At 46.9% G+C, this 26,062-nt stretch overlaps 2 protein-coding genes across 3 annotated transcripts in view; one reads left to right on the top strand and one right to left on the bottom strand.

Moving 5' to 3' along the window:
* LOC124412351 (paired box protein Pax-6-like) overlaps window positions 1-26,062 on the bottom strand; it is a 59,845-nt gene that overhangs the window by 1,488 nt on the left and 32,295 nt on the right. For both annotated transcript variants that reach the window (XR_006929788.1, XM_046892151.1), the window contains exons 5-8: window positions 20,921-21,108; window positions 20,449-20,558; window positions 538-797; window positions 111-340 (exon numbers count right to left, since the gene is read on the bottom strand). Coding sequence is in view for 1 of the 2 variants with exons in the window: in XM_046892151.1 (XP_046748107.1) it covers window positions 111-340; window positions 538-797; window positions 20,449-20,558; window positions 20,921-21,108 (788 nt within the window). In the remaining variant the exon portion in view is untranslated. The remainder of the gene's footprint in view (window positions 1-110; window positions 341-537; window positions 798-20,448; window positions 20,559-20,920; window positions 21,109-26,062) is intronic.
* LOC124412353 (mediator of RNA polymerase II transcription subunit 15-like) lies at window positions 11,050-12,662 on the top strand. Its single transcript, XM_046892155.1, has 3 exons — window positions 11,050-11,144; window positions 11,298-11,903; window positions 12,118-12,662. The coding sequence occupies exons 1-3, from the start codon at window positions 11,139-11,141 to the stop codon at window positions 12,601-12,603; spliced, it is 1,098 nt and encodes a 365-aa protein (XP_046748111.1). The 5' UTR covers window positions 11,050-11,138; the 3' UTR covers window positions 12,604-12,662.

The raw sequence follows: 26,062 nt of genomic DNA, 5'->3' as shown, positions 1-26,062 counted from the left end.
AATTTTTATAATATCGCGTCGATTGACTCGAGTTTCGAATCTATAAATAAACAGCAATATTGTTTTGCGAATACTATCTGGTACCAAAGTTCCGGAAGGGTGATATTTACCTGTAGGAATCCGGCATGCTGGGAATCCCCGGATATACGGCGGTCGGTGCGAATCCGTGATGAATCCTTGGCGGCGAGGGTGGTCCGTGAGGGGGTGGCGGGGGTGGGGGCGTCGGGTGACCACTGACCAGACCGACGCCTCCGGTGTGGGACTGCTGCGGGTTGTCCCTCCGTTGAGTGCGCAGCTTCTCCTCGCGCCTCCACTTTGCCCGTCGATTGGAAAACCACACCTGAGTTAGTGGACCAGACAGATTGACAGAGATCAATTGCTATTGCGAGCAGGAAACGCCGCATGCAGGCACTAAAATTGTTGTACAGGCTGTTGCGGGGTGGAGGGTTCACCATCCCTCTTACCGATTTTCATCCATCAAACCGAAGGACTAGGACTAGGTGTGCAGGATTTCGCGAATAATTTGATGGGACTCACCTGGATGCGAGCTTCGGGAAGACCGATTTTCGCGGCGAGCCGTTCTCTGGCGAAGACGTCCGGGTAGTGAGTTCGCTCGAATTCCTTCTCGAGGGCGTCGATCTGCTCGTTGCTAAAGCTCGTCCGATTCCTCTGGAGCTTCCTCTTCAGTCGGAGACGGGCCTGGTCGTCCTCTCCACCCCCCGAGATGCTCCCCGCGTTGCTGTTGTCTCCGCCGCTGTTTGTCTCGTCCGAGTGAGCACCGCCCTCCAATTCCGCCACTGTAATTAAGACCGGGATACCCGGGGCGTCACTGAATGCTGAAGGGTACTCTCAGAGGACGTGTCAATGTGCCACGAGGACACCGTTGCTACGAGCCTTGGCTATTACCACACTGAGCCAAAGTTACACCCATGTGTGTCACTATATATAGAGTATATGTATATTATAATGCATCTACGCCATGCGCCGGTATTTCCTCTGAAAACCGATAATAAACGCTGAACTATACACCGATGAACTTGCAAAGTTTCGCGGATTATCAGAATGAGATACGCGACGCTACTAAAAATATTCAGTAAACTGAAATTTTCTCCACTCGATAACTAAGCGAAAGGATCGGCAAACGAATTTCGACCACGCGTTGACATCGCACCTCCAAAATGAGAAGTTTGGAAGATATCATCGTACTCCCATGTATTTTAATGCGTCTCCCACAGTCGTTGGTCAAAGTTCGAAAAGTTCTTTTCACGCTTATTGACGAAAGATCTGCGTTGACGATATTTCTCAAGCATTTTCTGACTTCGAATAAATTGGTTTTCAAGTATTTAGTTAAAATTAGCCAAAATTCGAACGACAGATTTGACTAGATTCACAATTAATTAAACGGATACCATTTTTCATCACTCTCGTTTACGACATACACCGCTTTGTCAAAAAATATTACCTACGACCTATCTATTCGTATAGAGTTTTTTCTTCTCTCCAGACGCGTTTAGCGAGTCTTATACAATTTGCAAATTTTCTCGCAGCGATTGGGACTCATATCTGGACGGTTATGCGAAATCGCATACAGTAACTGTAGGCCGGCAGAAAGGCATAGCAACTAGGCTGCAAACAGGCAGGCAGGCAGGCAGGCAGGCGTCGCCGGGCGAGTCTTATCGTTGGTTTCTGGGTGAGCGCGTCGCGGCGTCGAGGCGTCGTTGTTGGGGAAGGAAGGTAGGGGGCCATGGTATAGGAGGTGCGATAAGACGCCGAACGTCCCGACGCCACTGGCTGTCCCTCTCTCACCCTCCGGCAAGGCTAGCCCCGCGCGCAATGCCAGTGTTCGGTGTTCATCCCTTTGCGCTAATGGAAACCTGATAACAACCCCCCCTGGCACAGTGAGGGGGATGCGACCGACGCGGGGGGAGGCGTTCTATCGTCGTCGGGCGATCCAATATATGCCAACCCCTACCAGAAGTCAGTATCTATCTACCTTCGGGGTGGCAGCCACCCCTTTGCTGTTACACCTCGAGCAGTCAAAAACGAGAGGGCTTGATCCACTTTCTGAGCTCTGCGAATGGAACAAAGGTTGTGGGATATTAAATTCTTCCAATATTACACTCGCTAAATTCATCCAATCGGTTGGAACGTATTCTCATCACACGCATCTGCTCATCTAGTTACAACTCAATTTCTTAATTCTCCATCTGTTGTTTAGAGATTACCGGTGTCGTTAGTGGTTCAGAGTTTGTAGGCAGAGGGTGCAGCAGTTTCGCCGAGTTTCAGAGAGAGAGGAAGAGAGAAAGAGAAAGAGAGAGAGAGCGAGAGTACGGATTCTGTGCGTGTAAACGTTGTAAACACAATCGAGTTTGAGATAAGTTTTCCGAAGGTTGGAGGCAACGTTCAAAGTTACAAGCAGGTATGTTTATACCTATGCAAATGTACATAGGTAGGGTATATATATATATATATATATATATATATATATATATATATATATATATATAAAGGTACCTACATGTAGAGTTGGGATCAGCACGCTTCCGTGGGCCGAAACCCCGCGAAGTCGGCAATAAACTTGATAAACTCGGTTTACGAGAACTTTGCGGTTGACTTTGCTCCCGTGCTTTGTCGCTTTGTAGGTACCGTCGTGTCTTCGTGCGTCTGTGGGTACGACAATCGTTCAACACATATCTGACATATCCACGTTTAAACGCGACTCTGCAGTAGATGGCTGTACGTCGTATAGAGTTCTGTAATGAGGGAGACTGCAGCCGCGTTTCCGGTTCTTGATAGCAACACCGCCGGAAACCGGGTTAACGAGTTGATGGCTGCACGTCTCAAGAACCAATTGAACCGCACATCAATCGTGCCACTCTGTCTATTACGACACGGTTAAAGATCGTTCTCAGTTAAATGTTCATCATCTCTCGCCGTGTTTCGAACACATCTTGAATCCGGTGTTACTCAAAATTTTAACTCTGACGATTTGAGAGATGAAAGAGATTTTATAACCGCGTCGCTAGGTTGGGAGTCATGAGTGGCCATTTTGTGCAAGCGAAGAGATTACGTCGAGCCTGAATCAGGTTTTCTGTCATGCCTCTAGAGACCAGCCTCTAGACGGGAGATACCGGCTGGAGAGGGAAGAGAGAGGCTGGATTTCGGTCCATGATCTTCGACCGCGAGTCGCGATGGCGGGGCGAATCGAATACATTGTGCGAGAAACGAGCGTCTGAAGAGACCGTTTCAAAGTTAACATTTATACCGAAAAGTCCTCAACAATAATTATTTAAGCTCAGACGCACCGAGTGAAGTCAAATTCCATATCCGCTTGCCGCGAGCGTGACACGCGATTATTTCTTGCAGGTTACACGCGAATGCGATCAGACAATTGCACGCTACACGGGGTTGATATCGAGGGGCGTTTGGTCTGAGCTTTACAACAACTGAAACTGGTCGAGATCATCGAGGTCGTTGAAAGTTCACATCTTGTGAGAGTCGCGCGGGTATAATCGGTCCATAGCTCGATACGCGCTATTGCATTTATGCTCGATGCGAAATGGGACTTGACTAAACGTTGAGACTTGAATTTTCATTGTTTCAATTGTAGCCCCGGAAACAATTGCACAACGGAACGAGAATAATACCATTTTGACGCATTGTTACGGCTCGAACGATTTCCTATAGTCTTTGGCATGCGTATAGGTAGCACGTAGCACGTGTGGAGGCAGCGACGCGTCAAAGAAACCCTGTTTCAATTGTCGTACCTTATACATACCTACTTCGCTCTTCAGCTATAATGTCAGGCTGGAAGAGTATCGGTTGTACGTATGTACCTACGACGGACACGTGCCTCGGAGCATTTTACTCCGTTGCAGCCACGGCATGGCACTCGTATGTGGCCTCGCAGGTGGCCGCCGACACTCGACTCTTATACCTCGATGATTTTATAATATAATATAACACAATCAAGTCCACAATGCGTTATGTAAACCGACATAATACGTCATTCGGTAAGATCGAGTACCTCTCGTGCGCCATTCCCTGCTCTCCCATTTCCAAGCGTTCGCGCCAACTTACGTTTATATATACCTATACAGTTGGTACGTCACGCGTCTACATTACACATGTGTGCACAGATGGATTTATCCTATATTGGATCTGGTATGCTTGGCTTGGCTTGAAACAAGCTTTTTCACATGCTCAAACTTATAACCAAACTATACCCAGGTACGGAGTTTAAAGCGTCACAAGTCTCCGGGGTTTTTGAAAACTTAAATCCACCGATCTTAGAAAGTAGAATCTAACAATCACTTCGAGAACGTCAAAAAGACTGCATTACGATAACGGAATGGAATCATTTCTAACGAACCCTAACGATTCGTGGCAAATTAAATGTATAGTATACTTGTATAGTGCATCAAATGTAGATACTAAACTGTGAAAAATTGTTATTTTCGAGCACCATTTACAGGGATAAGTTGGAATAAAAAAGAAACAAAAAAAAAAAAGAATCTAACAGATATCCTGTGTAAACTGTTACAGTAATTCGGGTATTCCAAGTGGCAGGGTGGCGAGCTAATAAACAGTTCGAGGACTCTTTTTGTGATCGGCAGAGGAGCGGAACCACTCGACATTGATCCCTGCGCACCGCGACTGATGGGCTTTCTTCGACAATCGACGCCCCTAAAACGTCCCTAAAACGGTCCTGCTCGGGCGACGAGCAATGACGATTATACAGATGTCACCCGGGGGTCCCAGTTTCACGCTGCATACGGCATAACGCTGCGTTTATAACGTAAGTTGCTCGTGATGTATAACACACGCGATGCAAGGTGTGCCGTAACATGGATTTTACCCGCAGCTACCTAGCCCACGTATACATATACCTCGTGCTGTTCGCCGCTAAATGGGGTGGCGGCCATTAGGGGATGCGGCGGATTTTTCCCCGGCTTTTTACACCCGGAGAGGGACCAGAATTGACTGCATATACGTGAATCCGGGACACGGGATAGGCGCCCGTCGCGGAGGACACCGTTCCGCTGCAACACCCTTGGCCATTGATATTAGCCGAGGCACAATGAGCGCGTCGCTGCAAGCCCCTCTGGCGAATTATAATTCCCAGCTCAACCAGAAGACCCCGGATGACACCGAGCGGCCATTCAAGCTGTTAGTAACGGCCATTCATTCGAGGCGACATCCCCCCTCTCCCCACTGCCGGCTCGTCTTAGGGGGGCCAAATATCGCTGGATCTCGAGGTATTTATCATCGTTGTCATTTTTATTCACAGATATTTATCATTTTGCGGGAAATAATATGCGAAGTACGTTATTTTGCCGGAATTGAGATAAATTCAGCGTGCTGATTATTATCGGCATGAAATTCTTACAACCACTGTGAAGTCTATGATGTAATAGGTATTTGTATAATCGCATCTAATTGCTTGAACAACGGCTATTGCAATCATGCATGTGCATGTATTGCAGCGTCAAGAGCGAGCATCGCAGATCCACAGCTAAACCAGTCTAGGCTATATACCTAAGGGCTGTTCGTAATCTTAAATTCGAGGGTGGGGAGATCTGATATAAATTTATCCCCAGGGATTAGGCATCGGGCTGAACAGGATTAAGCCGCGAGTTCTATTATACACATGCTAGTTGAATGTAACGTAAAATGTATACAGCGTGTGTAATATTATGTATACGTATATACACATTACACACACACTTAGGCTGCTACATGAGCAAATTATACGTAGATAATTCACCGAGGCACTGATTGTGAAGCGTCCGTCATCCCGTTTCCAGGGTTTGATTTTCCCGCAGCGTCGATCTCATCTGATAATACGTAATATCCGACAGATATTCCGTCGCGCATTGTCATTTCAGACCACTCGAAATCTAGATAATATACATTTTACACAGAGTCCTTCAGCTATTATATGGAAGTGAAAAGGTAAAACGGGCATCCCTGCACTTTGCGTATTATAATATCGTGTTACAAGTTGCTGGAATCTGCTGATGAATAATAATAATTGGCTGAAAAGTACAGCGTGCGTGCGCTGCTCGAGAAGCCGTGAATAATTGGTAGGAATTGGCGAGGAAGGCAAAGTGTGCACGTGGAAGTCTTGTTATTTACCGGATGTATGCAAGCTGTCGGAGAAACACCGCCGCGTTGCTGCAACCGCATTACTATGCAGTTAAGTCGAGGCGAAATTAAGTCGGCAGCCCGACTACAAAACCGCTCTGCACTTTCCGACTTGTTGCCTTCGTGTCCCGTCGGCACTTCTCGTCATCAGCATCACTATCACCGCGAAATATTTGTCTCAATTCTTTTTCTTGTCCTCGTAAAAATCGAATCCTCAACATTAAGAATCGTCGCTGAAAGGGGGTGGTGGGGGAGGATGGAAGAGAGGGAAGCCCCGATATAGTAACGGCTAAATTTGATCGAGTTTCGAGACTAAGTAGATTTGCAGCGCGAAACTCGCTCGAGCGTTTGTTGGCAAAGAGGATTGGAGTCCTTGCGACGAGGAGCCGGGGAACGCGCACGTTGGGAAAACGGGGGCGAAGGGAGTTACAAACGAATCACGTAATAACCCCCCTTCGGTATATACATGTATATCTATATATATATGTATATATGTATATATGTATATACATTTTCTGTACACGAATACACGCGTGTACAGAAGAGGTGCATGTACAATGTGGGCACAGCCAGCAGGAACGGCTCCTCGTCTGTATTCGCCGCCGCGATTCTAATAGAGTTTCCAATACGCACGTCGCGTCGCGTCGGCTCCCTTTTACATCGCGGGTAGGTACCGTGTAGCCGCTTCTCCTCCTCTTCTTCTCCACTCGTCAAACTAAACTCCGTCTCCCTCGCTCGCTCCTGCAGCATCCTATTCCGCTAACCCGATTAGCGATCTTCGGTAATAGCTGCGGCGAAGGTTAGACGAGAGGGAAAGCTCAGGGGGAGGGAAAATATGGTTTATTGATACTCCGAATGCCGTCGCTCCCTTCGACCCGGCGCGTCAAGTGCCCGGAATAATCCCAGCGTCTATATGCACGGGCACAATATACAGCATGAACAGGTCTGAAAAGTGATATATTGTGATAGGAATCCATAACGAAAGAAGAAAGTTGGATAGGTATGTACATCGAGCGATTATCGCTGCAGTTATTCTGCAGTCCCGAATTATCGAAAAAGAACAGTCGATGAGAATTTTTCATCGCAGAGAAAATTTTACAAAACTTTACGAAAGTTCCTTGACCGCAGGCTGGTGGTTCTTCGAGAGACGAAAAGGGGGCAACTTTATTCTGAAGAGTGATTAAGCGCGGGAAAAGAGGTTCGGAAAAGTTCCTCCGGAGTGGAAGTTTCAAGTCGAACTTGACTGCCAACGCGCGCTAATATCCCGAGCAAACTTGGCAGCCACGCTCACGGTTGGTTAAACTGGCAAACATTGACTGGCTGCGCGGGGGTGGGAAATACCCAGGCTAACTTTTCTCCTGCGTCGTCATCCCTCAACCCTTGCACACACACACCCTATCCTCCACCGTTTGTTCACACGAGAGGAATACGCTGGATCGTTAAATTCAACCGCGTCTTCATTCTCGCAGCCGAAATTCACATACAAATATCCGAGGTGAGTCCGCTCTCCGCCATGTTGTCTTTTACTCGTACACAAATTTACACCCTCTTACGCGGTATTTCCCACGCGCCAGACTCTCCCCGACATCAAGTCCCTAGGGAGGTGGTACTTTCCTGCACGCAGACTCCGTTCCCGCAGCTATTAGGCCGAACTCTAGCTCTATCGCGGCAGACATTCGTACATGCGGTGTATATACCTACGTGGGGTTGAGCGCGCGGCTAGTTTGCCGCTGTTGAACTCGCGCCGAGATAGATATACCGCTGAACAAGTCCTCGGGGAGTCCGCAGGAGCAACTAGTTGTTAAACAGTTTGCTGGCCCCGTTTATCCCGCGGGAAAGCCGAGCCGTAGGGCGAAACGGGATGATAATTTCATTGCGGCTACATCGCCGCCTCAACGTGCACTTTGTAGAACTATATGTATGGTATAGTGATTTCGATGAATTTATTTGCAGTTTTGTCACGCGCGTTGCAGTTTGCGCTCTGCGTTCAACGTTTCAAATAGATATATGCGTTCAGGCCCACGCCCTTTTCCCCGGCGGAGCTAAGGGCCTTGGAAAAAAATTGGAAAACACAACAAGCGATTATAGTCTCGAGTATTGCTCAATGGTAGTCGTTACACCCGATGTTTTACACTCGTCGAATCGACCATATAATGCGTAAAGTGACTTGCGTAAGACTGCGCACGAGGCACCGCAGCGAGTAGCTGGTGAATGCCGATCGTTTCTTCCTCACCTCGTAAATTACGTAACTCCAACTCTCTGGAGCGGGCTCGGGTTTTCCACATTTATATGCAAGCTACCCGCGCGCGGTTATACGTTACACGTTTCAGGGTTAATCGTCAAGCGAATTGAGGAATGTAGTTCATTGTCCTTTCTGTTGTCCAAGCTGCCCCCAACCGCCCGCTGCTCCCCCCCCCCTTCCTTCCCCCTTCATAGACAATTAATCCGGTTTGTAGACGCCACTAGGCAGGCATGGGGTGCGAAGCCCGGAGTGGAGAACCCGCACAAGAGCCCCCGAGCGCAAAACATACCTCTAGGTATTCAATTATACCAAGGCAGACTTGACTCGCTGTTCTTCTCTCTTTCGAGCTCCACGCGCCCCCGCGCGTGCATACCTGCCTGTCTTACATGCCGACGACGTTGCTGATATACAAAATTTGCACACTTCGAAATCGCAATTATCCTTCCGCGAGTATTGAGACTTTTTGTGGAGAAAAAAAAAAAAAAAAATAAGTTTCTAGCATCTCTCATTACACGAAGTTACATCGGCGAAGGATGATTTTTCATAATTTAGGAAATGCAGGTTTGGTAATACTTGTTGTACTTTTAATACTTATTTTGTACAACATTAGGCTTCCCTGGAAACAGGAGAAGTAGGAAAACAAGGAAATCATCACACATTCATTTTGGTATCAGTACCATAAAAATCAGTCAATGATTGTCAGACGAGATAATGACTGGATTATCAGAGGTTTCTAAGCTCGTAAGTCTCGATGATTTTTCCGATTCGTCAAAGCGAATTCACGACTGTCCCTTGAATAAGCGCGGTCGTCGGTGTTCTGCGAATGACTCGCAGTAGCCAAACACGCGATGTCTTGCTGAATTTGGAACTCGGTCCCGTCGGATGACTTTGTAGGGTGTTGACGTGCGGACGCGCGCTGCAGAGGGATTGTTGTCAGAATCGAGATTGGTGGGCATCCTCTGTGTATACACGTGCATGCAGGCAACGCGGTGCGAACTTCAGAGCCATATCCCGTGGGTTTGGGGAACCAGCAGCCAGCAGCCAGCAGCTACTCGGGCTCGGCGATGCCTGCGACAGAAGGGAGAGGCATCTCACCCTTCTTTTGTCCCTGGCAGGACCCGATATTGAAATGGAGTCGTTTAACTGTGAGTAATTTGCTTTGCAGCGCTTGTACGCGCGGTATCTCGCCCCCCTTCCCCCCCCTACTTCGCCATCTCTCTCGCTCTCTCTCTCTCTCTCTCTCTATCCTCTTTCTCACTCTCGACTCGTTCCCCAGGTTTCGCCACGATTCCTACTAACGCATTATGTGCGTATATTATGTCGATATACTGTAGGTACGTGCGGCAGACATTATGGCCAACTTATATGTACAATATTTCAATTTTGTAGGTAATTTCGAAAATTTTATTACAGATTTGTGTTTATGTGATAGAATGTTGTTCAGAAATTTCTTCTGTTCCGAATAATTAGTAGTTCGAAATTTTCATTCGTTTGATCTTCGTTAAGTTAAACTTTATGCAGGTCTTCCATCACATTCGTTGTTCATTTTTCTCGTGCTTTTTTCTCAAGCCACAGTGGATAATTTTTAGAACTCTCCGTGTATCGGAAGCATGAATGTAAAAAAATTTGTACTGTTCCTTCGGGATAACTGTTCCACCGCGGTACACTGTATAACCAGAGATTGCACGCAATGGGAATTAGAATCAAATGCGTAATCCTCTAATGTATTAAGAGAACAGCTTCGCAGGCCCAGAGCTCATCCTAATTATGACTGGAGAAAAAATGACTGTATAAAATGAATATATCGAAGGAATAAGATACTCTGTATGTAAGTGGCGAGTTATTGCAATAAGCGCGACACCGATGCGACGTGATCAAAAAAGGTTATATCATCGCACGTACGCAGTTGGCAAAATGAATCTGCTTAAATTTTGAGGGCCATAATTCGGCCCCGATTAGCGATCCTTATCGCTGATATTCGGATCCGTAAATAAGCTTCGTTGACCCGAGGGTCGTATTTTTTCTGTAGTCATATCGCGGCGCGCCTTGATCACTTTCATTGGATGCTGTCTACGTGGATTGAGTCCAGCAGAATTATATTCACTTGTGCAAAGCGTCACGCGCCAAGGATGGACGTGAGTCGAATCCGAAGATCGAGTCCGTTGGATCGACTTTGAATCGCGTGCGGTGCGCCGTTAAAATCGGCACTCGTTCTACGTGTGACATTTCCATCATCGTTAGCCGAACGATTATGACGTAGTCCTCTAATTTCTGCATTTAAAACACACGAAGATGAAAATCGAAGACACTGACACCCCCAATTTCTTTGCCTTTCCACTAATGCTTGTATTCGTGCTTCTCCTTCGCCCGATGATCATATCATTGTATGTACAATGGTTTATTATTGGCACCGATGATTCGTTTTTTTTCTCCCCTTTATGTGATGAATAAAGATGAGATCGAGAACGGATGATGACGACTAGCCACGGCGTTGGCCAACGTCGGGGATTCATCGTCGTCGCATATCGTGCTTCTTTAGGAGGCCAATGTCACCCGACAGCGAGTTGTTGGTCATCGCTGGGAGCCCGGCATCCCGAAGGAGGACTTGCTACGTCTCGGCCCGTTTAACGATGCAGATCGCGCGCCTCTTGCTTGGGTATAAAACGACACGCGATGCGGTACAAATCAGTCTTCTGCCCGAACACTACAAGGCAGCTCATCAGTTTCCCACAATCCTGCACACCGCACCATGAAGGTATAGTAAACCAAGCATCTATTCTCGATCAATTCCCTTTTCCCTCTTCTCTTCCAAAACCACGCCGAAGTTCTCCCCCCTTTTTCAAATCGAAGAGCACCTTAGTTCTTCCTCTACTTCTCACTAACTCACTTCACCCAAAATTTCTTCCAGGTTTTCGTAGTTATCAGCGTTTTCGTGGCTCTGGCCGTAGCCGAACCCCCGGCTTATCGTGGCCAGAATCAGCAGCAGAGGAGGTACTACTTCGCCCGCCAAGAGGAGGCAACTCCGGCTCAGGCGGATGCAGACGCGCCTTATCCACCCTCGGGATGGAAGCCGGATGGTCCATCCTTCGATCTACCCCAGAGGCAGCTTGAGGACTCTTACGGGCCCCCGAACTCGTCCGGAGGCCCAGTTTCCACCGACCAACAGCAGCAGTACCCTGCCCAGGATTCACGGGCGCAGGGAAATCAGCAGGAACAGCAGCAGCAACAGGGATTCCCGGTAAACTCGCAGCGGTTCCAGAGTCGCCAACAGCAACAGCAGCAACAGCAGCAGCAATTTGCGACCGCCCAGAACCAGGACCAGCAACGTCAGTACCTGGCCCCGGTATCCCAACCTCGGAACATTCAATACGGCCCTCCCGAACCTCAGGAACAATTCCAGCCTCCACGTCCCGACCAGGAATACGGTGCCCCATGGACGACCACGGAGGAACCCTCGACCACAACCGAAATCGAAGACTCCACGACGACCTCAGCACCGCAGACAGACTCCGACGTGAGTTATTTTTCTTGATTTTGCTTCAGGTGCTTGACTCGGTCGTTTCGTTTCTTTTTTTTTTCTTTTTTCTTTTCTTTTCTTTTCTTTTATTCGTTGTTAATGGAAAAGTACCGACCGCGGTATAGTAAGGTTCAGAACATGAAAGAGAACGAAATTCGGGAAAAAGAATGGCAGGTTTTTAGGTGAAGTTTTATTTTTCAACTTCCGTCAGGTCGAGCCCGTCAACTCCGTCAACGAGCTGGACGAGGAGGGTGACCTGGACGAGCAGCAGGTTGAGGCGCAGCAGCAGGACCGCCAGAAGGGACAGTACTACGTGGCTCTGCCCGACGGCCGTCTGCAGCGCATCCAGTACGTCAGCCACCAGGACCTCGAGGCGATGAAGTACTTCGCCAGGATTCAGGCCGAGAACGTCGAGCCTCTGCGAGGACCGATCTACTCCTACTCGCCCCTCCAGGAGCTTCAAATCGCCCCTGCAAGCCTCCGCTACAACCCCGTTTCACCCGCGGTAGCTTCCGCCTCGGCACCGGCGAAGATCGAGCTCCAGGAGGAGGCGGCACCGTCGCCTCCGCTCGCTGCCACCCTTCTCCGGTACTCTTACGGAGCACCCTCGCCCGTTGTTCCACTCTCCCAGAACTCCAGATATTCCGCAAGCTACAAGGCCCCGAACCCTGAGACCCGCTATCTCCTCAGCTTCTAGTGCGGTAATTGAATTCCCTCATCTTAAAATTTTTCGATGCTCAATCCTTGATCAATGATTAACTTTCGGTGTTTATACAGATTCTTAAATTGGCTTTTTCCGATTTTCACTACTGAAGACGTTGACTTTGCAATTTTTTTAAATTTGAATTTTATCAATTTCGATTTCTTCACTTTTTGATTAGGTTGTGTCTCTATTTGACCACCAACTTGAATATACAGGGTGAGTCAGTTAGAGAAGCCAGAATCGGAGGAGCTCCGTTGACGGATCAGGCCGTACCTCTTAGCCAATCTGGAGCTAGTCAATTGAAACACCGAGAATAGGAACAGCTTTGTTGACATTCTCGGTGTTTCAATTGAAACTTAGCTCCAGATTGGCTAAGAGGTACGGCCTGATCCGTCAACCGAGCTCCTCCCATTCTGGCTGCTTTAACTGACTCACCCTGTATAGATGCAGAATCAGTAAAATGTGAAATTGAATGCAGTAAAAATTATACTTTAAACTTTTACTTTAGACCTTTAAAACCTGCACTATACACTTCGCGAAGTTATCGGCGACTGGACGGTTTTGAAATTGTTTAAAAAAGCAAGCGCGTTCACTTCGTTAACCCGCCGCGCTTTTACCCGACTTTCTACAACCTTGCTTTTCCCTCTTATAGTATATCCTCTTATCAGTGTATCCGTAATCTTGAATATATGTCTTACTTAAATGAAAATTCTATACAATGTCTCTCTCTATACGTACATGTATAGATATATAACGTATGAAAAATAAAAAGCAAAACGAAACGGTATAATAAATGTAAAAACTAATGTAACTGTTTTTTAAATCGCAACAGACCCTCGCGTATATAAATTCCCGGTATCTAAAACCCTTCAACCTTCACCTATAAGCCGAGATTTGATCATTTATTCCTCTCTAGCTGATCGGTAAACTCGCGTGCAGAACAACGGAGCGATGGCGTCGTTTTACATGCTTTAAGGCACGGACGCACGGCGCAGGCTTATACATATGTGGAATATATGTCGTTGGGTACGTGCAGACATACATACAGGGAATACAGGGAATACAGGGAATACAGGGAATACAGGGAATACAGGGAACCCGCAGGGTTCCTTCGGGGGTCGAAAGGGGACCCGTTGGCATGTAGACGCGCGCGCGCGGCTACCGCACCGCAAAATTCCAGAAATTTAATATCGCGCTCATCCGGCGCGAAAGCAGCGAGGATTCGCAGGCGTTTCATAAGTTGCCTCCTAACCTTCCTTCCTCCTAGCCTCCCCCTTAAACGCCCCTTACATCCCCGTTTAAATCAGTAACAGCAAGATGCTCAGGCCCGCAAAAGAAAAAAGGAAACCCGCAGCTCTGCTATTTATTCGATACAGCGAATTCGTCGTAACGATTATTTGCGAAATTGGTACATTTTTGTATTTATATAAAAACATCACGTAGCTGTTATTCATTTTTACTTATTGCAATGTGAGAAGAATATTGGTTTCGATCGAAAATCGTGGAAAATTTGTGGGACAGGTCGACAAACTTTTTCTTTTTCATGGTGATGAATAGTATTTAGAGCGAAAAAAATTGTTTTTCCGGATTGTTTGCAATACTTTTCGATTCGGTCATCTCGACTCTTAATCCGTTGCTAAAAAAATATAGAAGCAATATAGGTGTTTTTTTTTTTTTTGTTTTTGTTTCGAAATAAAACTCGCAAAGCTAAGTTTTTCAGTGTACTTGACGAAAATGTATAACAAATTTTACGCCTGCTGTAACAGATTGTTAAATTTTGAAGTTCATATCCTGAGCCCTAGGTGCAAAGCTATAGAAGCAGACTTTTACAATCGCCTCTCCCCTTTTCTCTCTTTTTCTCTCCATCACTCTCGCAACTGAAACTCCCGCCGCATCATATCCCCGAAGATATTAATTTTTTCCGGAAGTTAGCTTCCGCAGAGGGCAGCAGATAGCGGCTACATTTTTTCGTATCAATTTAATTAATAATTTCAGCAAAATATCCTCCCTCCTTACTTCGCATCACTTATATATCTTCTCGATAAAGAGTATAATCTGGCTGAAGGTATAATATGGGTATATCGATCCTTCTTTCTATACGTTTGTACATAATATCGTATTAAACGAAATCAAATTCCATTTTTATCCTCTCGACTGTGTATAATCCGTAACACAACGTTTTTCATTGTTCTGTTTTTTCGTCGTATTGAAAACGATGGTTTCTCTAATGTAATTAGCTACGACGGAGTTTTAATGCGCTGAGTAGGTATCATGGATTAACGCGATGACGATTTGAGGTGTTAATTAGTAAACTGAAATTTGTACGTCACGTATGAGTGAAGGTTCGAAAATTTATATTATACACTCCGGCGTAAAATCAATTAAATTTCCAGATTTCAATCCGTCAGTTCTATTCAATTACAAGAATAACTTATCAATTATAAGAAATTGAAAACACACAGGCAAAAAGTAATTCCCCATTCTTCGTCGGTACCCCGCAAAACGCAAATGCGGTAATACCAGGGCTCTCGTCGTAGCGACGAGAAATATAAAGAGAAGAGAAAAACGAACAGTGCAACGATCTTTCCCTCGATTCGACATCTGTCGTCGCGGCTCGGCGTCAGGAGCGTTGAGAGTCGGTGCGGCAGGAGTCAATCCTGCAGGCTGTAGGACCCCTGGAGCAGGAACGGGGCCGCGATCTCCTGTTGTTTTCGGTTGTTTGCCTCGTTTGTCTCGTCTCCGAAAGGGGCTGGCTCTGAGATTAAGAAAATAGCGGGAGTCCCCGCGGTGTGTGGGAAATACGTCGACGCACACCGAGAGCCGAAGTTATCCTGCATCCAAAGTCACGAGCGTTTCAAACTCCGTATACAGGTATGACACACTTTCACACACACACACACACACACGCGCGCCTTAGCAAGGGTCTTTTGGTGCTCCTGGTGAAGGGTTAGAGTGGTTTCTGGTTCAAGTTAACTTTCTCGCCTTTTTAAGGAACTTCTTTCTCGTATCGAGCTCAAGTTTCCACAATCATATGTTATTCCTCTGATCCTGTGCAAGATTCTCAACTCGTTCGTATAATCGTTTAGTTTCAAAAAGACACAGAGAGAGAGAGGAAGGACGATCGAATTCCGGAAACGACTCGAGCACCTCGCTACCGAGCTTTGCTCTTGTCGTTGTGATTGGGGACCTCCTGCTGACGCATACGTCGAACTCTGGCTTTGCCGAGGCACCTGCTTTCACGGTAGCCTTTTGTTCTCAATTTGCCCTCTTTACCCCTTCCTTACTCGAGCTCTGTTGTAGCTCGTAGAGCAAAGGCAGAAGCCATCAGGCCTTATTCTCATCCACGGGGCGAACGGACGTTTGTGTGCAGTCTGTTATATGCAGAACACAATCCCATACTTATACCTGCACGTCGTACACGCAAATAACTCGTCAATATCGTACGCGTCCACCTTATGTATATATATATATATATATTTATATATGTATGCATGCCTCGCATCCGTGTAAGGAAAGTACAATATACACGCTCGCCAAAGAGGAACAATGAATTTCGCAGGCCAACAGAGAACTCTCCGTTTATACCGTCTTAATCAACGATCTGATCGTGGGAGTCCTTTTCATATACCTATACGACTTTTGTAGGTGTGCAAGGGTCTTCGGGAATTACGTTGCGCGTGAGAAATATACTTGCATTCCTGCAGTGCCGGGGACGATGCCATCAAAACCCGAAGGAGGGAAATTAGAGGGGTTTCATGAAAGACACCGCGTATTCACAAATCAGTATTTGCAGCAAACGTCCTTTTTTCACATATTCTTACGCGTCACGAGCTCACTTGAATGTTTAATTCCGACGGACGAAGCGATTTTGTCATTAGTAAATTTAAAAGATAGAAATATTTTAGTCGGTTAAACTCGTAAAACTCATAAAAAAAAAAATAAATAAACTGAGGCTAGCGTCATTCGATGTTTACAAAAATTAATCAATTATGTTCGGGTAATTTTGGCAAACAGAGTTGAAAACCGCCACCGTCATAAACGTCGGCGAACAAACGGAATACATGCAAGTCGAATTCCTGGAGGGCGTGCGTGGGTGGATAAATTTCAACGAATACGGGAAATCCGAGGAAACAAAACGCGCAACGCAAACTTCAAAGCTTGGCGTGCGCGCTCTGCGGTCAGCATCCGAGTCTGGAACCGCGGGCGTTTATTTGAGGCTGAAATTCGGGAAAACCGCCAATGAGGGATTTGGCATTCGGCACTACGGGAGGAGGGATTCGCGGGAATGGGTGTTGGGGCCGGGTCGGAATAATCCGCCTCTTTAAAACCATCGCGTTGCGTTCAATGTGCGGCCAAGAATGCGACCGCATTCGACGCGGACCGTTTCGCAGCTTTCAACCTTTGTAGTTTCGATTAAATTCACCGAGTGGCAAAAGCAATGATTTAGAAAAATTAAAAAAAACGTAATAATTCCTTCCGCTTTACCGATCCGTTCGCCTATGAATATTATACAAAAATACGACGCGACGCCGTGCGTCCTCGAGGCGTTTTACTTCCGCTTTGACGTTCGATCTCGCACTGATCATTCCGTATACCTACAACACAGAGCTGTTTGCGATGCGATGCGGTGCGATGGGGCGATTCGCGACAAAGAGTTTCGCCGCAGGTTTAGGGTGCGGTGTCTTTTCTCATACTTATCCTCGTACCCCGTCACCCTGCGATTTACCGCTGCAGGGCGAAGGGTGAGTGGGTTGCTTATTCGCTTGGTAATGCCAATCGATACACATCACACCCACGGAATTACTTCTAATAGTATATATAAGCTTTTCAAACACCGTCACTCAGCTCAGAGAGTCGCGAGTCACGCGTATCATCTACTGTATCTACGTACATACACTTTAGATCTCCGAACGAAGTTTGGGTTTCATTGACAATGAGTCGACGCGTTTTTCCGCTATTATTCTTTGCCTTTCTTCTCATTCCATACGCTAGAATGCAGCTGTGCCATATTCGCTGATCAAATCTTCGATCCACAGCGCGCTAGCCTGCAAACGTCATAAAATATGCTGAGAGGCTCTCTCGAGATCATGTCGAAATTAGTAACGCGATGGCAAAGATTCATGCTGAAGAAGAAGAAGAGTTACTTCGTGATTTTGGAATCGTTTCAAGTTCCGTTTGAAGTTAAATTATAATTCTTTCACCGGTGACGCAGAGGTGGTGGAAAAATAAAAATAATATCCGCACACCCCTCGGAAAGCAGTCCAGTTTCTCGGACGCTGCCACGACGCAACGACGATCTATGATCTGGATCCCATTGGATCTCTACATAGATCTTACTCCCTTCGGCTCGCCGTTCTTCAATATCTTCGACTTTACTCCTTTATTTTTTCATCAACTTTTCCCCGCTGCCCCGTTCAATGTTCTCCGTTTCTCTCGCGATTCGCGGGTCGATCGGCCGTCGGTTCGCGTCACTGATCGTCATCGTCGTCGGTCACCCCGTCACTCGGCGTCCCCGCGCCGCGTTAGCATTTATCTCGGGCCTCAATCTTCCGACCTACCGCCACGTCTCGGGTTACCCGCCGCGATCCGGGCCCTTCCACCTCGGGCCAGTCGGGCCCGTCGGGCCCTCGCCCCGTCGATTCGTTTCGCCTTCTCTTTGTCTACGAGGTACGTATACGTTTTTATCACCGCGTCCGTATCCTCGACCGGACTCTATCCGCTCTGTATATAGGTATATACCGATAAGATCTCCTCGCCCACCTTCACCTCCACGTATGACGGGTTTGTCGACGCTTTCTTGAAGCGCGGCTAATTCATGGATCCGGTTATGCAGCGTCGAACAATCGACTCGATAATTATTTATTTATTCTCTGGCTACAAGTTTCGTTAAGAGTTTACTTCAGCTTCTCACTTATATTACCGAGGTTCACGATTTTCATCCAATTTCTCGACGATTATTAATTCTCGGGTGAGATTAACACCGACAAACCGGTTGGCAGGTATATTATTCATGACGATTGAGAGTCGAGTGAAAAACTGTTTGTGAAAAAATTCGTCGTCGGGTATATAGACTGAGACCATTATCGACGACCCTTTCGCCAGATCTCCCGTCGCATTTTCATCAGAAATAATTAAAACAGCAATCGGAATAGCTAGGCGCGATGCGTCGGGGTTGGCGAACAAGGGCGTGAGTCTTTTGTTTCCTTTCTTATCCAAGGATGGAGCCGCATGTTCCTATATCGACAGACGACTCTTCGCGGGAGTAAAAATAAGTCGACCGGATGCGTCCACCGCGTCATCGAGACTCCGGCTTGCGCGACCTAGCATAAGTTTTTGTCATTGCTGCATAGACTTTTCGCCGGGGTCTCGAAGGTGGTAAACAATAGTTGAGCACATCTCGTTGATGTAGGATGTAGGTACGCAAAGCCTCGCGTTCGCCATTATGATCGCACAACGGGAACTTTCCCCTTTCTCCTCTGCAGGCCGAGAAAAATTTCACTGTTCCTGCACCCTCCGACAATGCTCCGCGGCCCTCCATTGTCAGCCATCTTCTTCTTCTTCTTCTTCTTCTTCCTCATCTTCGTCTTCTTGTTCCAGTTCCTGCACTCCGCAGCTAAGGCCTGTGTCTTTCATCGCGATGCAATGCAATGCAATGCTGCAATCTTGATTGCGAGCCACCGAGGCTCGTTGCACCTCTGCGCATGCAATACGAGCTGAGATTAATAAAATATGGGGGGAGGGGGGATTTTGATTCGTGCGTTTCCCAACGGCGATGCAGTTCACGACCATCAAAGCGCAATCAAACGCTCAAAGTTATCGGTATAGCTGCGGCGATGATTGCAGGATAATCTGTTTTGCTGGGGTTTCTTTGACCCCAGAACAACGACGATGACGACGACGACGACGACGACGACTCGACGCCCCGGGCATTCGAGCTCTCTGAGTATGAGGCGGGGGTAGGCACAAACTCCTACGGCAAAGCTGCGGAACACCGGCTTCTGGTTATCCTATAAAACGATCCCGCTCACCGCGCCGCGGCGCACCCGATTTCAAACATCCCTGATAAATCCCCCCCGAGGGCTCACGTGCTTCTGAGCGGTCGAAACTGTTGCCATATTTGATTGCCCCCATACCACTTTCCTCGCCCCTCGACCTCCAGGCGATATTCTCGCTCGTCGGATGCAGACGGGCGGAAGTTTCATTCGAATCTACGCGCAAGGGCTTTTATTCACATGCATCGTTACCCTCTCTGTTATTTATCTAACGTCATTGCGAAAATCTGCAACCTCTGAACATTTGCAAAATAATTCACAAAAACGAGGAAAAAAATTTTCGCGCGTTATCACCTCGATTCTGATATTAATTTTAACCCCGATTTTTGGGGGTGTATTCAGCCTCTTTGGTTCTGAACGGACGGGGATGAAGCGCGGTGGCTAACCGCGCGTTCATAACCACCGCCACTGTCCGTGACAGACCTCCCCCCCCACCCCCCCACCAACTGGTTTGTTGAGAGAGGGAGAAACGAGGAGGAGGGGGAAAAAATTCCCCCCAAAGGAGTTCCGCGTTTGATGTGCCCCAGCGCAGGCAAAGGGAACGGGAAACTCGGGAAACGCGGTCGCGGTGCCCACCAAATTACAATTATATTCCAAAAGCTCCGCCATGTGCACGCGCCCGACTGCTCGGCACGCATACCCACGCGTTGTCGAAATTGTTCCGAACTTTTCACCTGACGAATCGTGCAACACATTATTATAATACCGCATGCACCTTAATTTCGTCATCGTTCGAATTGAGTCAATCCGTTCTGTCCCCAAAATGATTTTTATAATTTGAACTCACCCTTTTTCGCGTGTAGAATGTCCGCCGTGTCGGGTGGCAGCGCTGAGCAGTGACTTGGACTCAAGCTCGGCTGCAAGGACGGAAACGGACTCCCGGGACCCGAAGGGTACCTGAAATCGATGGACTTGAAGATCGTACGATGGTATCGTCGAAAAATCGCATTCATGGTTTGGACAATTTTTTTTTTAGGTAGGCGGAAGAATTTTGCGATCTTATTTGGACAATTTTCAAAATCTAATCACAGGGTACAACTGTGTACGAATCGTTCAAGCTGTTTTGGCCGGGGGTAAAAACTTGGATGGATCGGTATTTCGATTGGCAAGTACAACATGCGACAATAAAACAACGAATGATGAATTTTTCAAAATCTTGATTTCCACGTATCGGCCATACGAAATACTGACTCTTCCAACTTTTTATCCCCTCCTCGTTGTTTTGCTTGTCTGACGCTACCGATACCGTGACTACTTACCAAGGATTAGGTCTCGGCCAGCCGGTTGCCTGGCCGTTTAGTAGCCTGAGCTTGTCGTAGACGCTTTCGGCGGGACTTCCGGCACCCACGCCGACCCCGACGCCGACGCTCTGCTGCTGCTGCTGGTGTTGCTGAGTCTGTTCCTTCTGGGCAGCGAGATTCCTCAGAACTCTGTTGATCGACGATACCTGTACCGCAGAGAGCGAGAGGAGCAAAAATGGGGATTAGAACTCGTCTCTTTTTTTTCTAAATAATTATTTTTATCATTTTATTCTTATTAAAATAACAAGATTAAACAAAACTAGGGAGCAAAGCTGCAATCGTTGCACCCTCCAGGCACTCAACCTTATTCGCTCAGACGTCAGCTTTGGCACGATGTTTGCCGATTGATGAACGCCTCCTGGGGTTTATTACGAACATTAGCACGTCTGGATGAAACGCAACGCGTATGGTAATTAAAAAGAAACACGTGATTCTCGGTCTGCACGAGGGGATTCGACGACTCTTCCGCACCGTTATTCCCAGGCACAAATTACAGACGACGAACCGCACCAGGGGACTCTTACGGATAGGTACACTGTATTTCCTGTCGCTGTACGTCCGGGACTTGCCGGGATTTTTAAGCCAATGCAGATTATCTCACACCCTGTGGCTCAAATCTTCTCGCGACACTCCGTGTACTCGTATATTGCAAATTGCGCTTGTAACCAAGGTAATAAAACCGTTCGCCACGGGCCGTTGTGTATTGGTGGTAGGTACATACGTTTTAATATCGGTGAAAAAGAGTTTTCCGCTGTCGACGAATAAGAAAAGAAACGACAATTTTTCCAATCTGAAAATCTTTCTTTTTTTCTCGTCAAACCTAGACGTTTTTCACCGCTCTTTTATGCAAAGATTTAATTAAAACTTGACGAAAGATCTAAGAAAGAACGTAAAGAAATCGACACTCCGGTTTATCTGAATTATCTGCAAAGTACGGCATTAAAGGATCAAATTTTTTCCGCTTGCAAAGTGCTTTTCCTTGCCTTCAGATTATTTCGACTCCTTATTTCCGCGTCTGATAGTTCGAAAAGTTGGATCTTCTTCCTTCCGCTCTCTACTCGTTCTATTTTCTAATCCTTTTTCCTTATTTTTTCGAGGTGCAGGAGTCTGCAGCGTCACGTGACTGACCCCCAGGTGTCCGGGAGTCAGACAAGCTCTGGATTACATCTAAAATTGGTCAGGAGAGACGGCGAGCCGCGTTATCCTTCGGCTCCGCTTCCGTCGCGGCTTTCGAGGCTCCTTGACGACGCTATCCTGGCGTCCCGGCGCCCCGACGACCCGACGCCGAGGCGTCGCGGTGTCACCGGCCCATAGCGTTGATGCGACTCGACAGCCCTGAACCCCGGCCACGTTTCCACCCTCTCGGTATCCGCGAGGGTAGAAAGCGCACAACATCCGGCTCATGCTATGAACGCGGTGTGGAAAATCGAATTCGAATTATTCCCAGGTATGTACTCGATATTTTTTATTATTAGAATAGAGAAGTCGAAATACTGGATTTCCAAAAGCGCGAATGCCTATTTCATAGAAATTCAAGACGCAGAACTATGTGTAAACGTTTAAAAGTCAAATCGTAGAAATTGAGTCGAAGCAAAGATAAGCAAAAGTTTTTTAGGATTGGTATGTTCTTTCAATTCATTTCAGCGATTCTATATCTTCGCTTCCGTTACATCGACCCTTCTGCGTTTCGACTTTTCTACGTTTTCACTCTCTTCGTTATCAAGTATTGCACATGAAACAGATTTTCGCGTGTTTCGCGTTCCGTTTCCTGATTTCTCTAAATCTCCACCCCAACCCTAAATTCGCGAGGAATTCACTTACGGTGATTTCGACTAATCCAATCTCGAGCAAAACGATCGTTAAAACCGTGAGTATGATCGGTTACTGGAATTGAAAAGACTTTTAACCACGACTCACAATCACTTGAGACGATTCGGGGAGTCTTTGAGTGTTTTGACACTACTTTGCATGGCTGCCTAACGAACCGAACCGCGTTCCTCTCTACGTGTGGATATAAATACCGACATGGGGACAATTAGGGAATAAGCTGGACCACGCGCAGGAGCTCAAAGTCCAGGTATGTATGCGAGCATGGCAGGAACCGGGATGAAGGGAGCGGTAGCCAGACTCCCTGTACAAAGGGCTTATTTGTCACTGCCGTCAATCACCGGGTGACAAACGAACGAACGAACGAACGAACGAATGAACGAACGAATGCACGCGCGGCACTCGACGTCACTCGCCGAGTCGAGATCCACGTCAGTTCGTTCCTTTTTTCTCCTTTCCACCTTTTTCGTCCTATTTGCCTTGGCAGAGACCCTAGACTCCGGACTCTAGAGCTTTGCGTGTGTTTGCGCTGCCCCGGCACTTGGGATTCACAAATTGAATCGAAACGATCCTCGCGATTCATTGCCGCTTTATTGCCGTCCATGTGCCGCCGGATCCAAAGCTTTGTCGCGCAATTGGATCACCTCAATGGCCGTGAATGATGAGGAAATTGTAAACACTGCTAGCCGCAAGGATCCCTCAGCTGTAAGCGAAATTATATGTTAAGCTGCGCCAGGGCTCGAGCTGCAGCGGCGCTCCTTTTAACCCTTTGAACCATAGTCGCAAGTATTTTTACCACCTATTTTATATCCATTTTTTGTATATCTAGACAACTTTGGAAACATATTTCTTTGCGGTTTTCTTCTTCTTTTATGTTTCTGATGGTGTAATGATAAGGTTTCAATACTTGAGACTAATTATTGCGATACAATATAATTTATTATTGTTAAAAAACAAATTGACTGAAAAATATCGTGAGAATTGAAGGAATAATTCATTTTCGAGAAAGTCACTCCTCTATGCGTATTCGTGTTTTATTTAAATTGTTAGTTTTTGGGGTTGCTGATTACGAATCTGAAATCAGATTTTGAAAATTCGGTATGTCGAACCACATCAGCGACCTTATAAAAAACCATAGAATCCTATCTCGCTATGAAAGTTGACTCAACACAAAAATCTGTGTGATTCAAAGGGTTAAGTCAACAGGTCCGGGTCTCTGGGTAAGGACACTTAATATTAGCTAGCTTTTACCGTGCACTGTTTACATTTCACGTGAAGCCAGATCTCGGATCCTCACCGCTTGGTTCGTAGGGTCTATAAAGCGAAGTTTAATTCGACGGAATAGCTGTGATTCACAAAGATTACACGCTTGTGAAACTCGAGCGTTCGCCAAGCTTCCTCGGAAAACTTTCTTTCGCATAGGTACACGTATAACCGCAGAACTTTCAACGGTATAAAGTACATACCGCTGAATTCTGAAGCTACGCGGGTTCGCCGATTTCCTTTTACAACGTTTCGCCGAAATGTCCGACGTCGCGTCGCAGCAGATGAAAACCGTATCAGCCCCCTTAGTTGCCCCGCGTTTTCGCCGTCTGCGAATAATAAGTCGCGGTACCCGCACCCCGCTGTCTCCAGGGCCTCGTAGGCTCGATCAATAAAATTAGCATGAAGCGTGAAGTGGTAAGTGCGAAGTGCGAAGTGCGAAGTGGCAAAAGGAGCGATAGGGGCGTCGGAGAGTCGGAGCCGGAGCCGGATAGAGACGTCATAATATTGTCTCTCTCCCCGCTTTGCCGGGGTAATAGGAGAACGCCTGAAGGAAGAGGCGGGCGGAAACACGCGCTGTGACGGGGCGCATGCACGGCGTAAGGGCTCGCTATTCACCGACTTCCGGTTGCCGCGCGGGGATCGGATAAGCGGCAGCATCCCTCCTCCGCGGTGTATCTGCAGCCTCATTCCTCACACCTATGCAATCTGTGTCGAGTTCCGACTCCTAAGCTATACTTGATATTCTCCGACGATCCATGATCCTGTTTTTGCAGTCTGTACAAAGATGCGCGCTTCCAGAGTAATTGCTGCAGTTTTTTGTTTTTTTTTTTGCTGCAAACTTTTCAGCTGTCTCGTTATTTGATTGTTTTCATTTTTTCTTGGTTTCGAGTCTCTGTAGGTTGAAGTCTGTGATCTTTGTTATCGTTATTCACAGGTACAAAAATTTATAAACGATACAGATGATGCGCTGTGAGACAGTTAGGATTATAACATTACAATTGCGCGCGAAAATCCACCAAAATTCTTGAAATTTATTCAAGTTGCAGAGGCGTGGATAACACGCAGCACGCGTTTAAACATGACATAATCCATGGATGGGAGGGGGGCATCATCCGGGGGAGAAATCGAGAGAGCATTTGAAAGGGGGGGTGGGGAGGTGGCATAACCAATCGCAAATTACGATCACGGTCACGGCTTATAAAGCCCTTGACGAACGACGCGCGCGGCCTGCGGGAGGACGGGAACGGGACGAAATCGTTCTCGATCGGAATCAGATCGCAATGGGGGTGCGAATGATAGCAGGAGCACGTGTCTCGCCCTCGACTCGACGTGCAGGCACCGGGATACCGGGTTTCGGGTCTGCAACCTGTCATTAGCCAACCCCCGACCCCGACCCCGACCCCGACCACGACCTCGGCAACGATTTCGACTACGCGAGGTACGCGCCCGAGGAAATTGCAGGCTAGGTGATCGGCACCCCATCGCCTAACCAAATAATCAAAAACCCCCCTCATTTTTAGCCGCCGCTGTATATCGCTCACCTCGCCAAACCTGTACGGTGTAAACTGTAATTTTCTGCGGCCAATTTCAGTCGCCGGTTTAAGCGGTGGGTTGGACGCTTTTGAGTTTATTGAATCAGGGTTCGTATTTGAAGGTAATTGTTCTTTTATGTACAGGAGGTTGGTTGGACGTGAATCGAGATAGTCGTTATCATATTATTCGTAATCGACCAAAATATCTGGGATAATGAAAATAATTTTTAAGATATTGAAGTTGTAAACGAAGCTGTAGAATTGTTTGTCGTGATTCGTTTCTTAAGAATCTGGTAGATTCGTTCGATTCCACTCTGTCGTTACTTAATTTATGCAGAAGACTATTTCTTATAAATTCACTGAAATCTACTCATTTTATTATCATTCTAGTATCGTAAAATATTCGATTCTACATTACACCCACCCTGATAATTACGATCGATAAATAGCAGCGCTGAATCGATTGCTGGAAAAA

Source organism: Diprion similis, chromosome 11, assembly GCF_021155765.1.
Source record: "Diprion similis isolate iyDipSimi1 chromosome 11, iyDipSimi1.1, whole genome shotgun sequence".
NCBI classification, from domain to species: domain Eukaryota; kingdom Metazoa; phylum Arthropoda; class Insecta; order Hymenoptera; family Diprionidae; genus Diprion; species Diprion similis.
This window is presented reverse-complemented; position numbering and strand designations above follow the sequence as displayed.